At 37.8% G+C, this 17,303-nt stretch overlaps 1 protein-coding gene across 2 annotated transcripts in view; it reads right to left on the reverse strand.

Moving 5' to 3' along the window:
* Positions 1 to 603: 603 nt before the first annotated feature.
* LOC107550657 (phosphatase and actin regulator 4A-like) overlaps positions 604 to 17,303 on the reverse strand; it is a 24,837-nt gene continuing 8,137 nt past the window's right edge. The window contains exons 3-11 of one of the 2 annotated variants that reach the window (XM_016231994.1): positions 16,992 to 17,303; positions 8,631 to 8,762; positions 5,612 to 6,095; positions 3,144 to 3,385; positions 2,109 to 2,265; positions 1,968 to 2,023; positions 1,775 to 1,836; positions 1,101 to 1,238; positions 604 to 777 (exon numbers count right to left, since the gene is read on the reverse strand). The exon at positions 16,992 to 17,303 is cut by the window's right edge and continues 252 nt beyond it. In XM_016231994.1, the coding sequence (XP_016087480.1) occupies positions 697 to 777; positions 1,101 to 1,238; positions 1,775 to 1,836; positions 1,968 to 2,023; positions 2,109 to 2,265; positions 3,144 to 3,385; positions 5,612 to 6,095; positions 8,631 to 8,762; positions 16,992 to 17,303 (1,664 nt within the window). In that variant the 3' untranslated portion in view covers positions 604 to 696. The remainder of the gene's footprint in view (positions 778 to 1,100; positions 1,239 to 1,774; positions 1,837 to 1,967; positions 2,024 to 2,108; positions 2,266 to 3,143; positions 3,386 to 5,611; positions 6,096 to 8,630; positions 8,763 to 16,991) is intronic. The other variant, XM_016231995.1, reaches the window with a different exon arrangement.

The following is a 17,303-nucleotide window of genomic DNA, read 5'->3' on the forward strand; positions in this document are numbered from 1 at the left end:
GTGAAATAAAGGTAAATTATGTGAAAAATAATGTTTTTTTTTTAAATGAAGCATTAACACATGCTAGACTACTGTTTTAATTCATTTTAAAATAATTTGAAAAGTTTTAAAATTCCTTCTTTTTATTGTTGAATATTTTTATGATTATTTTACTTCCTTTTATGTAAAGCACTTTGAATTACCATTGTGTAAGAAATGTGCTATATAAATAAACTTGCCTTGCCTTGCCTAAAGACATTTTAATGTTACAAAAGAGTTGCATTTACATAAATGTTGTTCTTTAAAACTTTCTTTTCATTCGAAATATTTCTCATCAAATCAGCATATTAGAATGATTTCTGAAGGATCATGTGACACTCAAGACTGTAGCAATGATGCTGATCACAGGAATAAATTACATTTTACAATATATTCACATAGAAAACTGTTATTTGTAACAATATTTCACAATATCACTGTTTTTACTGTATTTTAGCAGTCTTGTTGAGCATGAGACTCGCAAAAACATGAAAAAAAATCTTGCTGACCCCAAACTTTTGAATGTCTCTGCAGATACAGATATATGTATATTGACTGGTAATCAGGTTTTGGTAGATGGGTTAAGGTGTTTCTTCAGTATCTGACCAAATTCCCTTTAAAATCAGACTATTCTTGCGTGTAGTAACTTATTCCAGTTAAGAAAGTGTTAAAAGTGTCTCACCTGGTGTATACCCTGCTGTCCTCATGGACTTCCATTTCTGCGCTCTTAAACTCATTCAGCTCTTTTCTTATGGCCGCCTGGAAGAGGACAAAGAAAGAACAACATAAACACTGGTCGTATAAAACACTTACAGTACACCTTAATGATGATGGCATTTGGTCAAAATCAACATAAAATTCTGATGCTTTACAGTCAAGACGGTTGAGAAACAGTGTCTCTCAGTGTCTATGTGCCTTTTCAAATCAGATTTGTTTGTCAAGGAGGTTTGCCTGTTTTCAATTACGTGCAAATGTTTTTTTTTGTTTTTTTATGTAACTGTACAATTTACATAAGATGCCATTTAAATGCTGCTATATCGGTCAGCAGCAGAGGGCAGCGGAAGGCAGTGATAGGGTCGGACCTTGTCAGCAGGTGTGAGTTTGGTCCAGGGTTTGTCGGCGCGCCGGTCGTAGTCTTGAGCGTGAGTGCTCTCCACATACTCATGAAAGCGCAGGATCTTTCTGGCCTGCAGCTCAGCCACCGTAGGCCTCTGGGACAACTGCACACAGAAACACAACAGCAACATTTGCTTTCACGCTCTGCTAGATTAGTACCTACTCGCACCAGTCAAAATATTTTTGCCACAATTAGAAAGAAAAATCATGTAATTTAAATGTTTGTAGGTTTTTGTTCACATTTATTTGTCCACTATTCAGTTACAGTTAAGAAGTCAAATAGGTGAGTAGTCAACAAGCATTTATATTTTATGATATTACATTTTTAATTTGAATCTGTAATCTCTAATTGAAGAAATGCAGCTTTGCCATCAAGGGAGTAAATTACATTTTAAAATAGATTAAAATCTAAAAAGTGATTTTAAATTGTAATAGTATTTCACTATAGCACTTATTTTACTGTATTTTTGATTTTGCATTCAGACTTGGTGAGCACTGGAGATTTCTTTTAAAAACAAAACTTGACTCCAAACATGTGACCAGAAGTGTATGTGTCTACAAAAGTAATTCCAAGCATTTAAGCGCGTTAGAGGTTTTCATGAGAAACAAACAGTCAGATGATGGACGTGTGCCTCCAAACCTTTCTGGTCAGTCTGCGCTTGATTTCACTCCTTTCTGCCCGTCGGTCCGCTTCATCCTTGGCTGAAACAAAAGAGCGTGCGGATGTTAAGAAAATCTTTTCTGGAAGCATCACAAAATTGGGAACTACATCAGCTATGACTGACTACAACAAATGCTACGGAGGACTAGAAGACAATGGATGTAAGACTGACCTTGTAGGATGTTTCTCTGCTCAAGCTCTTGTGCGGTGGGTCTCTGACTCAGCCTCCTATGAGAACATGCAAAATACACACAGTGTGAGTGTGGACAGTACAAAGAGCCCATAAACGCACAGTGAACACACACACACAGACCTTGTGAGGGTGGTGCCGATCTTGTTGCGGACAGCATTCCACTGCTCTTTGTTGTTCCAGGTGATGCTCTCCTGGTCCTGAGACTGCTCTTTCTCCTGCTGACGCTCCAGCTTTAGAGCCAGAGTATCCTTACGCTTCACACGGCTCGCAAGCCCACCTGACAAGATATACGCACAATCCTCATTAGCTGTTTTCACAAATTGGTATTGATGCTACTTGCAAACAAAGTTGCAACATTCATGCTTTGAGCACATAGAAGGTTAAAGCACTGATAAAAGAAATCTGTCAGCAAAGAGTTTGAGCAAATCACTACGTTCTGAAGGAGATGACACTATTACTCCATTGCATTTACTTGTAAGCCAACAAAAAGTCTACTGCTTAAAAGCACACTATCATTCAAATATTTGGGGTTGGAAAGATTTGTTCATGTTTTTTGAAAGTCGTCTCTTATTCTCACCAAAGCTGCATTTATTTGACCTATACACTGTGCAGTAACAACAGTAACACTGAAATATTATTACAATTTCAAATGTTTTCTATTTGAATATATGTTAAAATAATGTATTGCTGTGATCAAAGCTGAATTTTCAGCATCGTGACTCCAGTCTTCAGTGTCACACGATCCTTCAGAAATCATTCTGATATTCTGATTTACTGCTCAAGAAACATTTCTGATTATTATCTCACACTAGTTGTGCTGCTATTTTTCTGAAAAAATATGACATTTTTACTGGATTATTTTGATGAACAGAAAGTTAAAGTTAGTAAAGCATTTATATTCTTCTTCAAAAACAAATTAATCAAATTAAAGAATGAATTAATAAAAAATATATATATAATTGTATACTGACCCCAACATTTTGAATAACAATTTCTAACAAAGGCAATTAGAGTTTTAACACCGTATTCACCAGTTCCATGTTTTAAAGTGGAGGCCGTTACAAAGATTTTTTTATGCACTTATTAATGCAGGACAGGTACAATATTCCTCAATAACCCTCATACGGCTGGTCAGACAGAATTAAAGGATCATACTTGTAGGAACATCCTCCTCATCGTCATCATCTTCATCATCATCTCTGTAATTGATGGGTCCATCAGAATCGCTCTCTTCGTCGTCGTCGCTGTTCCCATGCCCCGCGTCCTCAGGAATGACAGTGACCCGTGGGTCTCCCACCAGACCGCGGCGGCTGCGCGGCTCCAGCTGGAGTGTGGGCCGAGGGGCGGGCCGCAGCTTCTGCAGCTCTTCTTCAATGTCAAAATCATCATCCTCAGGCCTAAACAATACACAATCATATAGCCACAGTGAACATATGAATGTGAACTATTACTTTAGGTTTAATATATATATATATATATATATATTTATTATAGTACACACAGATATGGGTAGTAACTGATTATCTGACTGTTATCTGGATTACGTAATCAGATTCCAAAAATTAAGCATTTGTAATTAGATTAGATTACATTTTAACCCTCTGGGCCTCTTCAGTCATTTTTGACTGGAAAAATTTATATTTCGAAATGTTAAAAATCGTGGCCTCATTGGAATGAGATGACACTTGGTGACTTGTCACATTAACTATGTGAACACACACCAAAAAAAAAAACAATCATGGACATGATTCGGATATGTTAAAGGGTAAAAAATAAAATAAAAAGTCTCACACACAGACATAGGAAATGAATGGGAAATACGAAAAAATACGAAAACTCAGAGAATCTTTTGGTGGTACAAACTACATATCAGCCACTGTGCAGAACAAAAGCGCACAGCAATCAAGGGGTGACTCTCTAAAATATCAAGAGTACAAAATAGACATGCACACGCACACGCACACACGCACACACACACACACACACACACAAATGAACTGGTAAGACTACAACAGAGCAAATTTTGAGAATATTCAATGATTGATTGAAATCATAATGCAAAACCTGATTTTTATCTAACCAAAAATATCTAAACCTTGACAAAAAGTAGTATTTTAGAATGTCTAAATATATATCTAAACGTAAAACCTAATAAAAATGTCTAAAAAAACAATGGGAATCCAAAGGCCTCTGTATATATGCATATAGGGCACTACACAGGAGTTTACATGACATTACACAAGTTTTTATTTTTTAAATGCCACCAGATGGCACAATTCTCACTTCAAAAAATTGATTTGAAATGTTTTCAATGTTAAATAAACGTTTTAACATGAAATATTGCATTTATTGAAACATAATAAATAATTAAATACATAAAAATATATTAATTCTAATGGATAAAATAGCTCATTCAAATTGTTTAAATATTGCATAGTATCATAAAATCCCCTCAAAATTCTAAATAATAATCAAAACATATTATTAACCAAAAAAAAGTATTTCACAGATTTTCCTGAAAAAAAAAAAAAAAAAAACATTTCAAGGCTTCGGTCACTTTTGACCGCGAAGGAGCCAAGTGTGACCCCTAAACGAAGAGGACCAGAGGGTTAAAATACTCGTCATCAGACTACAGTTGGATTGCATGATTACATATTTACACAATAGCAATAAACTATTCATAATTTATTGATTCTCACTTTCATCTTTTAAATTTTACATTTAAATGTTCCTTTCTAAAAGAGCTTACTGCTTATATATACACTCAGAAAGTCTTCCAGTTCTGTGGAAGACAGCATTTGACCACTGGATTTATAAAAATCATTTCAGGTTTAAGAAGAACCTACCACTCAGTAGGTTATTTAACCACGTATTTCTATTATCTTTGGAAGGCTTTTGTCTTTCAAACACATTAAAATAACTTAAAAATTATTAAATTAAAATCTATAAATTCACAAACACTTTTGTCATCTGATCCTCTTTCATCTAATATATTCACTTGAAGTACCCCTGAGACTTTAAAATAAATATTTTAATAATGAAGTATCACATTTGCATATTCGTGGCTCTCTGATGTTGGTTATGGTCACATGACATGCAGGTAAACCAATAAAATATTTCATTTTTTAGTACTTGTTTTATTTTGATTGATTTTAAAAAGATTGATTTTAATTTAATATTTTTAGGATTTAATTAATTATTAGCTTTTCATTAAACTCCCTACACTGCAGTTCTTTCACAAACCCCAGTTTGGGAAACCTTGATGTAATGTAATGTTTAATACACTCCATGTTGCTAATAACAAAGAATGGAATATATGTTCTTAATCTTTGCATTTTGATCAATATGGTACAAGATAATCCTATTTAAATCAATGTGATAAACGAGAAAGCTCAAAAGTAACCTAAAAGTAATCTAAATGTAGGCAGATTAATATTACCTAAAATGTGTAATGTAATGGATTACGTTACTAACTACAATTTGTAAGTAATCTACCCAGATTACATAATAAGTGGCACAATAGCAGGCAACATTTCTTCTTGGGATGCAAAAAGTAGCAATCTGTTACAAATGTACAAAGCAGAGGACACTGAGTTCTGAGATAAACTGATTTGCACACTCACAGTCGCAGAGGTTCGATAGTGACTGGAAGAGAGTATCGCCCCCCTCCTGGGGCGTCAGCCAGAAAGTCCGGTGGTGACTCAAACAGAAGCGAATGAGCTCGCTGGGATCCTTCCGGTTTGGGCTGGACCGGGCCAGGACTGTTCAAGGCTCTCTGGATGCGTATGTGCAGAGGTAAGGGCGGCTCTGTGGTGGGGCTGGGGGGCTCCACGTGTGGGCCCTCAGGGGGCGGGTGGGCACGGGGAGGGGATGGAGGGATATGGGTTGGTGGAGGAGAGAGTGCTTCTGAGTTTTTGCTGTTGTCTGATTGGGCAGGGGGCGGGGCAGAAGCTGGGGCTGGGACCGGAATGGAGGCGGGGCCTGGGGGCGGAGGCTCAGGGTGATTGGCCGAAGAGTCGTCTGAGTGGCGCTTGGTCATAGGAGTCATCCTCTTTGGGGGAATGGGAGGAGATCGCTTGACTGGGATCGGGACTTGGGAGGGATCCACTGTAGAAATAAACAAAATACAATCAAAATGAACTTCACATAGAAACGAGGGTTAAAGCACATGTGGCAACAACAAATTAGTTTGTACGAAGGTGCCAAGCTAGGATGCTTAAACACTGATTTGCATGCCATGGAATTAATCAAACGGGGATTAGTACAGGATGGGGAGGGATTTAATATTCTAAGATAACAGATTCTACAGATGATATTCTAAAGATGAAGAGTTTCAATACATTAAGTTCTAAAACATACACAGTCTATGCAAGTTTGTGAACATAAGCTAGAAATGAGTTACATTTTGAATGCTGCCACAACAGCCGATGTAGGACCTGTTCACATTGAGGATGATAAATGCAACGATAACTATAAAGTTTTAATAATTGGGAAGTCCACATCACAACTATAACAACGGCAGAGAACAATAATATCGTCTGAATCACTTTCACTTTTTTTTGACAGCCAATCAGAATCCACCCGACTTTAAAGAGCCAGAACATTTAAAGCTGTAAACAACAAAACTGCAGTGTGTGCTTATAGTAAACAGAAAACAATATACATCTTCTGGTGTATACAGTTGTCATTAGTTATCGTTTTTGGTGCGAACGGGCCTTAAACATTCTACTTCAATTGACGTTTTTTCTCTATCAGGCCAACTATTGTCATGGCAGAGCAACAGTTTGAAGAGAATCTTTCTGAGCAAGTTAGTTAAAATGACCATGACATTTAAATGGCCCCAATTAGTTTCTCAATACCATGTTAATACACAGACATGAAGAAAAAAACTCCTATCTTGAGTACTGCGACAGTGCAGGTTAATTATGCACTTGCAACATGATGTTGGCCAAGCATTCATTTCTGAGATTGTGCACTTGCATAAAGTATGTTTCTGGGCTAAATGTCAAAACTCTTAACCTTACGTGAAGGCCAGATCCATGTCAAAAACTCAACGTTAGACATTGGACACTGCCACTCATTACCTAGGGTGAAATGTTAGTATAAATGTACATTTTCAGAGATCATTAGGGGTGTAACGATATGCTCAGGTCACGATACGGTACGTATCTCGATACTGGGTTCACAATACGATATATATCACGATATTTTGAACAAAATTTAAAATGGAGCTGTTCCATCGTGTTACCACATCCATGATAAGCTTTATGTGATGCGATCTCAAGCATCTTTTGCTTTTCCGCGAGCACAGCTGTTGCTGTGGCACTGCGGTGAAAAAAAGCCACGACTTTTCTCACGCGCCCAAGCAAGCGACTGACGCGAGAAACATTTAAACCTGCTTGCGATGCAAGATTCAATGTGTGCGCGAAACACTTAATGTGCGGTGACAACCTCCATGTTGCGTGCGCTGTCACTAACAACAGCAGTACTATGAGGAGCCCTTTCAAGCTCCCACTCTTGTACAGCCGCTTTTAAAACTCCGGCTATGTTAGTTCCAGTGTGTGACTCAAAAAGCGGGCGAGTCTGAAGCACAAAACTTTTAATTTCCCACTCTGTGGTAATAACATGCGCCGTGACTGTAATATAGCTCTGACAAGCCCGCGAAGTCCACTTGTCAGTCGTTATTGCCACATTCTCAGATTTTTTCAGACCGTCGACCACCTTTGCTTTAGCTTCGCAGTACAGGGCTGGAACTAACTCTTGACTGAAGTGCGGGCGTGACGGAATATGGTATCTGGGCTCCATTACGCTAACCAATTAGCGATATTCAACATTCTCGACCACAGAAAATGGTCTCATGTCTTTTGCAATAAAAACGCCGATGCATCTGGTTATTTCTTGAGCTTTCGCACTTGACTGAGACCATGTTGCAGCAAAACTGCGTTGTATAGATGTTTGGCTTTCTTTCACCCTTTTTGTGGCAGGAGTTTGTTGTTGTGATGCCGTTTTAAATGGCAGCCTTGTTTTACAGTGTTTACAAACAGTTTGTATTTTGTCTGTAATTTTTTTACCGTCGTCCTGTCGCGTGACTGAAAAACCAAAATGCTGCCAGATGTCGGACTTATAAGAAGACAGGGCATCTTCAATTTCAGTTTCAGCCAAACTCATGTTGCCCGACTAATGTTCAGTTTAAGCGATTTCTGCAACTGCGAGGAAAGCACACGTGACGCTGTTGCAGAGTAGGTCACGTCGGCAGCTCAACCAATAGGATTAGACTGCCGTCATATTGTAAAAGTATCGCCACCACTCTACGATACATATCGTAACATTTTTGCATCGCAAAATATCGTACTGTTATATACCATTACACCCCTAGACATCATCCAGACTTGATTCTGAATTTAATCTTCATTACCGGTTATTCTGTTAATCCTCAATCATGGTTACCTATAATTATCATATCTTTCGAATGCGATTAACTGAACTCCATTCATTAGTTCTCAGTAACCGCAGTGATTTGGAGCAGGATCATGGAGATCTTGAGTATGGGTGTGAAAACAAGCATGACTCTGTGAGGTTATTAGAGCATTAGGACATGCATGCCAGCTGGTGTGGGACGGGACGGGACGGCACCAGGGCTACCTGGGCGGAGCTGAGCGCCCCTGTGGCTGAGGTAGATGGGCAGGGAGAGATAGACTCCAGACTCTGCCTGCCGTCTCCAGCTCGTCCAATACTGAGGAGGTGGAGCTTTGTAATATCTTTGTAACGTTGAAGCTTTGGGGGTGGATGAAGGGAAATGTGTTTTTAGCATTTCAAACAACAAATCACACGCACTGTTGGACACTGGTCCAGTCCAACAGGTGACACCCATTCAAACCTCCAAGCGCTTAAATTCACCCAAAAATGAAAAATCGGACTATTACTCACCTTCATGATACTTCAAACCCATTAGACTTTTATAATGAAGATATTTCTAATGAAACCGGACATATTTCTGACCCACCTTTGAAAGTTGAAGTGGTTTAATACAAGTCTTCCAAAGATATGATCATTATATGTGGTGAACAGATTTAATTTGGGCTTTTATTCACCTTTTTATTATTTTATTTTATTCACATACATAGAGCGCATCTAATATGGTAAATGGAAGCGCAAACATTTGATGTGCAAAAACCAACGAATTTGTTCTTGCATCAATGACAATATGTGAATAAAAGCCTAAAGTCTTTAGAAAACTTGGGATTAAACCGTTCAATTCATTTGGATTTTATTACGGTGTCCTTATGACATATTTGAAATATCAAAGTTTTGTCAGAACGGACTTTTAGTGGTGGAATGGAAATTATTCAGGTTTCATTAAAATGTTTTGAAGATGAACACGATTCTATAAGTATCTATAAGTAAGAATAATTTATAAGTAAGTTGAACACTGTAAGCAAGTTTAAACTCTAAGTAAGAGCATCCCACCCAACATGTCAGCCTGTGACTCAACCAATAGCAAGAGTACAATGAAAGGCAGTAGGACATATACGATTATTTGCAACTCAATTGGTTTTATCAGGGGTCCAAAAAGACACACTTCAGCTTTAAGCTGGTGGATATTAGTGACTAAAATTGTGGTAAAGTCAAACCTACAAAACATATTTAAAGCCTTTAAAATAAATTGAGCTAAAATGAGGTGAGAAAATATAACTTAAATACAAATGAATATTTTAAGCAAAACTTCCAACAACGAAGCCAGTATAAACCAGCTGAGGGGAAACACTTGGGTCAGTCAGGCTTTATTTAACCAATCCAGCTTCACCAAAAAATGGCAAATCCAATACATATCAGTAAAGTCAATGGTAGGGCTGCACGATATATCGAAATATCGCAAATGCAAATATCGCAATATGCATATCGCAAGGGCGTGCGATATCTGAATCATTTTAATAATAGGCTACTTAAATCAAAATGTTGCAAAAGGTCAAAGTTTTAGTTCGACGCATAGAATTGCTTGACGTTAAGAGTTAAGTGCAATAAGTTGCAGAAAACAACTCTTTGCCGTCTCGTCTTGCTGTCTGACTCACACCTGAAGTTCTGCCGTTTTTATACAGTCTATGGTTCTGCCGCACATGTGCAAAGCATGCGCACACACAGAGAGAAGCATTTCAGACGGCAGGCGAACACCGAGTTGATTCGTCTCTCGCATCTCCTCCTCCTTATGTTTGAACAGACCCGTCTCAACGATCATTCTCGTAAACGCAGTCAGTTATGTTTTAAATTAATGTAAACAGCTGAGAAAGAAATAGAATGTGTATCATTATACTGGATTCGTGCAGTCGGATTTAAAGGGACAGCAGCCTATAAACACGTGCTGCTGAATATGTCACTAACGTTAATCAAACAACAAAACAGCTATAACAAAGATTAATTAAATTTAATTCATACAGTGAACACTGTAGTGTTATTTTACACTTAATTATTACATTTCTGTACCTGAATACTACTGTTTATTTTAGCTATGCTTGTAAATTGTGTATTTCTTTCTTTTTATTTTTCTTTCTTTTTTTTACTGACTGTTCACTTGCCTTTAATCATGTTTGAACTTTCTCAGACTATAGCTTTTGCTGTGGTATATGAAGAAGTACTTAAAGTGTATGGAAAGCAAAGTTACAATGATATAAAATTAGTTTCATTAATTTTTTTTTGGTTTGTATGCTCACACTGATGTTAAAATGACATTTTCTGATTTGTGACATTACTTTTGATGTAATGCTAAAACACTGCTGGTCACTTTCAGAAGTTGTAGTGATTCTTTCTTTCCCAAGAAAGAATGTGAAACAAATTGGTTATATAATTTTCTTTTTTAAATATTTTAAAATATAATTGAAATTGATTTTACACACTTTAAGCAATATCGTATCGCATATCGAATATCGCATTTTTTCTTCAATATCGCACATCCCTAGTCAATGGCCTCACCCAGTTTTAAAGGGGTCATGAACTGAAAAAAATCAAAAATTCCCTTGATCTTTTGACATATAAAAGGTCATTGTACTATTAAAACTTTCTGTAAGTTTCAGAACTCAAAACTTTGTTGTTAATCTAAAAACAGCTTCTATTGAAGGCAGTCTGCCGAAACCACAGCTTGTGGAACGTTCTACTCTATAATGTAATAGTGTGGATAAGCTCCGCCTCCACAGTAGAAGATCAATACCTGCTTCTACATCGCTGTCTTTTTAGCCGATTCACGTCTGTAGTGTAAATAACGAGAGAGGCAAACGCAGGTCTACACAGAAACCAAATGATAAAGATAATTTCGAATACAACAAGATGCTGTTCAGTGCCAAGTTGCCACAGTCTTTGTATTACCTTCCTTCTGATCATAACATTAGAAAAGAATGGATGAACTTTCATTTAAATGAAGATCCAGACCACATCAGTGAGAACTTCATTTTACCGCAGATTCGTTTACAAACAAGGCACAATTCGACGTTTTCTGAAAGATCGAAACTAAAAGACATATTGGATCCGACAGTAACTGTTTTTATTACGTGATCACTATAGATTTGTCTGTTAAACAGATTGTTCTGTTTGATATGTACTGAGTATTTATGCATTTGTAACCTAAATCACAGCAGCGCCCATCTGTGAAGGACGCAGACTGTCAAACATACACAAGTCTTAGCTAATCATAGCAGTGGGCGTTTACTTCTGAGTCTACAATCTGCCACACCTATTCAAACAGAGCGTTCTGATGAGAGGGGTCAAAAACATGACAGAAAATAGCATAGTACTTCTAAATTACGATGTTTTTTTTATGTAAAAATCTTGATAGCATTATAAGCGGACCTCAGAGAACAGTACAAAATGTTCATGTTCATGACCCCTTTAATATTTTTCGTCATCTCAGTCTCTCAACTGTTTTAGAACGAGAGCTGAAAAGGGATTGCCCTGGTATCTAGGGGTGTCTATAAATGGATCTTGTTGGACAGGGATGGTGTGTGCTGTGTTTCTGACACTTGGACAGCTGCTGCCTGCCTCTCATGCCACTGGGCCATGACATATCTAATGTTATCTTCCCTCAATGACACCTTCAACCATCAGCATGAGCTCTCTTCTACTTTAATTCAGTTCACAAAATCTACTGGAACAAACTATAGAAAATCAACCGCATATTAATGCAGCAAATTATGGGCTGAACTCACGGATTCACCCAATCAAACAAACTAACAAAATATAAAAAGTGGTCACTTTCATGCCAGGTTACTTTCATCCATCATTTGGTTCAAGGCTTAGAATTCTTGACTGAAGGATTTTCTGAAATGTCTATGGAGGAAATTAATAGGAAAAATATAACCGGTACCCAAGTGCATGGCTAGAAAAGTGGGCGGTGTCTGTTTTGCTCTATTGTACTAATAAAAAACCTAAGGACAAATGTACAGGGAGTTCTTATGTCTGTGAGCAGATAGAGCATCAGCTGCTATGTAGGACAAACAGACACACTTAAGTCCTAGAGGAACATTACACACACACACACACACACACTTTTTTTCCATCCCTTTCCCAGGTGCAATTACTTTGGCCATTTTTGTATTGAATTGTTGTGAAACGGTACATTTAAAACCTGTCAGACAACAACCATTGTGTCTCAGTGTAGCTGTCTGTGTTTCCTCAGAAGTGGCTCGAGCCGGGGCCGCTCAGAGACAGGTGTGTGTGTGTGTGTGAGATATGAAGCTGCTCAGTGAACAGTGTGCCAGCACAGCAGCACAAACAGCACAGAGACATGTCTCAGCCTGCCTATCTCAATGGAGTGCTCATCTGTCTCTCTGCTTCAGAGGGAGGGAGCAGCAGACACTTACACACCTGATTCACTAAACACACATGCCTGAGGGAAAAATTAAGAAAAAACAAACAAAAAGGTCTCATATGTACAGCTGTGATGCCCATGTGGACATCTCTTTTCCTTTACTTTCCTTTTCTCTTTACTCTCAATGGAGTGCTCATCTGTCTCTCTGCTTCAGAGGGAGGGAGCAGCAGACACTTACACACCTGATTCACTAAACACACATGCCTTCATCTATTAACTAACCGACTTGATTCTGATGAGGGAAAAATTAAGAAAAAACAAACAAAAAGGTCTCATATGTACAGCTGTGATGCCCATGTGGACATCTCTTTTCCTTTACTTTCCTTTTCTCTTTACTGTCCTATACATTACAAACACACATAGCGCCAAAAAAAGTAAGCAGTAATTAAAAAGTAAATGATAGTGACACGAGTATTGCGTGTAGTTGACCTTCGTCCATAATATTGCACCTCTACGGAGTCCTGCACATGGCCTGCAGGAAAAAAATAGAAGGCTAAATCGTGTGCACAATTTACTAATTCGTTCTCTCGATGTACTAAAACGTGCACACGATTACTATTTCGTTCCCTCGATGTACTAAAACGTGCACACGATTACTATTTCGTTCCCTCGATGTACTAAAACGTGCACACGATTACTATTTCATTCCCTCGATGTACTAAAACGTGCACACGATTACTATTTTGTTCCCTCGATGTACCAAAACGTTCACACAATTTACTAATTCGTTCTCTCGATATACTAAAACGTGCACACGATTACTATTTTGTTCCCTCGATGTACTAAAACATGCACACGATTACTATTTCGTTCCCTCGATGTACTAAAACGTGCACACGATTACTATTTCGTTCCCTCGATGTACTAAAACATGCACACGATTACTATTTCGTTCCCTCGATGTACTAAAGCGTGCACACGATTACTATTTCGTTCCCTCGATGTACTAAAACGTGCACACGATTACTATTTCGTTCCCTCGATGTACTAAAACATGCACACAAATACTATTTTGTTCCCTCAATTTGCTAATTTGTTCCCTCGATTTGCCAAGTCGTGCAGATGATTTATAAATCGAGAGAACGAATTAGTAAATTGTGCACACGATTTAGCAAATTGAGGGAACAAATTAGCAAATCGAGGGAACAAAATAGTAATTGTGTGCACGTTTTAGTATATCGAGGGAACGAATTAGTAAATCATGCCCACGATTTATTTATTTTTCTTGCATGTCTTGTGCGGGGCTCCGTACACCTCCATTTTGACAACTATCAGTTCATACTCTTTGCTCAATGACATAGAAATATCTACATTAAAGAATGTAAGAAATTGACTGCTATAACAAATAGGACGTTTATGGGACTGTTATATTACCCGTGAAAGCTACAGTGTACATTCGTTTTTTGTGAAGGTTATCAAAAGTCCTGATAAATTAAAACAGGATGTGATATAGCCATTGTAATATGTAGGTAACACTTTTAAATAAGGTTTTATAGATTAAAAGTACTGCAGTATGAAATGTAAAATGACAATGAATAATATTTTTACAGCATTTATTAATCTAATTTAATGTTAATTTCTACATACACTAATAATGTTAACAAGCTGAATAAATTAAACATGAACATTAGTTCATGTATTATGAATAAACATTATTATAAACAATATATATATAAATTAACTTTAGTGTTTAGTTTAATGTATATTTCATTATATCTAATACATTGAATAATGTTAACAAATTGAACTTTAAGGTAAAGTGTTACCAGTGCATTTTTATTCGATAGAAAACTTGTATATAAACGAAATAGCCATAAGCATAACTGCACAAGTCTGATGTACATAGTAATGGTAATGTCCAAACTAAATCATGTATGTCTTCATCATGAATGAATGAAGGTTGTATCTAGGGGTGCGAGCTACACGCTGCACAGTTGACACAGGAATTGTCACTTGCACAATTGAGGCAGTGTCACATCATCACTTTTTAATTCTTGCTAGTGTTCAACCATTCAGCGGTTGTGCGCTCTCCTGGAGACTGTGCGCTCATGCACACTCGTGGCGCACACACATAATGCCAGGTTCACATTACTCCGTTTGCAGTGCGTATGTGGTGAGTATTTTTTCCACGCTCATGTTAACGGATTAAATATGTCACACTGCACACGGTTGCGCCCGGCAGTGCGTTCAGGAGCGGTGCGTCTGCTGCAGTGCAGAGATCATGTCTGCACCGAGTCTATGTTTGCTGCACTGCAAGCGCTGAATTAAAGTAACAGAGCATTGTTTGCGGTAAATATGAAAACGAAAATGTAGCAATTGCACCATAAATGCATATAATTAAAGTATACTGCCTTTCACAGTCAACACATATGGCTTTTTGGCTAGTTTTAAAGGAAAAGAGCACTTTTAAATAAACAAGGCAATAATAGATGGCACTCGTGGAGGTAGGAAAACAAAGTTCTTTATGAACTGCAGGATTGCTTGTAATAAAGATTCAAATGCAAAAGGAAAGGCAGTAGAGCTGACTATTTCTGTCAATGGTAAGTTTGTGATAACGTAAGAAAAGTAGTTTAAATGTTTTGCCACTTGCTTGAGCAACTTAATATATAAATCTAGAGGTAAATGCAAAAGTAAAAAGCATTGAATAATGTGTTGCTTATATTTATTGTGTTTAAACACGTCTGTGAAAGATTGTATTGTACTGTGTAAAAAAAGAATTGCAATGCTGAAAAAGCATTTTCAGCGACAATGTTTGGATTTGAAATCAAAATAATGGAAAAATGCTGTGTTTGTGGTAAACAGCCATGATTCAGTAGCGGACTCCTGTGTGAAAGCTGCTTCTCCTCTCACAAGAGTCACCTAAGAGGGGAATTCCCCCCATTATCAAAAATGAATAAATGTCTAAAAGTCCTGATTGGAGTATCACTATAAATAGTTATAAATGATAAAAAGAAGGCTTTAAAAAGATCGGTATCGGTGATCGGTATCGGCAGATACTGCTTTCGGTGATCAGCATCAAAAATCCTGATCGGAGCACCCCTAGTTGTATCACCAGTAAAATGAAGCTCTGTTGATTAAACATGAATTAAAAACAATACACTGCAGGAAAGGAAATAATATAGCCGATTACCGATACAATGAAAGCACAGTATGACCACACAGGTAGGAGGTGCATGGAAAACTATCTACAGAATGACAATGTCAGGATAACCTTCAACAGGTCTTAAACCCCTTAAAGATAAGATGTTTAAAGAATATGTTGGGTGGTTTAAAATATTAAGCATTACAACATAACACGAGCTACATATAATAAATATTACTATAACTAGGGATTACACATTCACTCAAACTCAAATTTGTCCCCATTTTTTTTAAAGCCACTGGAAAAAAAGCATGCAGAAGACATAAGCAGCACATCAAATCTGTCTCCATAATTTCAATTATACATGTAACAAAATATGTTTGTGCAGACAATATCGGCATATCCTGGGATTTATGACATAACGTAAATAGTGTGCAGGCTTAATATGATTATTGTGGTAATCTGAAGGCAGCGCAAAAGAGGTCCTTTGAGATGTATCTTCAGCAACAATCACAAAACAATAATTTGATTCTTAGGAAAACAATATGATATTAATAAGAAAATATTTGAAAACTTAAGAATTGTTCAATAATTGCACAACATGGCCTTATTAGAAACTTTTTTCTTAAGCTTTTTGTGAATCTGACACCAGTTACTCGAGATACAGTTCCCACACACCTTTGAAACAAGGATTTTCCATAAGTTTTTCCAGTCATTCATAATTAAAGGATAAAAAAAAAAATCCTACTGCATAATGATTTTTAGAAGTCTAGTCAAATATTTTAGAGCCAAGCATAACCAGAATCATAGAAAAACTGGCATAATGACTGTAGAAATATTGTATTAATTCACTCTGATATTTCCAGGCTTTGAAATCACCATTTTAAACCCCAGCTGACAGATCCAGGTTTCCATGGCCGTGGGAAAACTGCTAGGTTACGACATTTTGAACAGGTCGTGCTTTTATCATTCTGCACAGTGGAGTCTACTCAAGAAAGCAGCATGAAGCCACACATACTTCACAGTTGCAGTTTTGGGGCGAAAGCTGACAAGACAAATACCGACTCACCTTGCAGTGCAGTGTTGCTGTTGTGATGGGCGGGTTTGGGAGGGGGCACTGGCGGCTGTTTAGGGGCAGTAGGGGCAGGAGGGTTGGAGTGGCCAGGAACAGTGGGCGGGGCAGAGTGGGCAGGAACTGTGGGCGGAGTCGAGTGGGCAGAAACAGCGGGCTGGGTAGAGTGGGCGGGAACAGTGGGCGGAGTCGAGTGGGCAGAAACAGTAGGCGGGGCAGAGTGGGCAGGAACAGTGGGAGGATTCGAGTGGGCAGACACAATGGGCGGAGCGTCACGGTCTCCTGCTGTTACGGGAGGAATGGGATTAC

This window comes from Sinocyclocheilus grahami, unplaced genomic scaffold (genome assembly GCF_001515645.1).
Source record: "Sinocyclocheilus grahami isolate Dianchi unplaced genomic scaffold, SAMN03320097.WGS_v1.1 scaffold404.1, whole genome shotgun sequence".
Classification (NCBI taxonomy): Eukaryota; Metazoa; Chordata; class Actinopteri; order Cypriniformes; family Cyprinidae; genus Sinocyclocheilus; species Sinocyclocheilus grahami.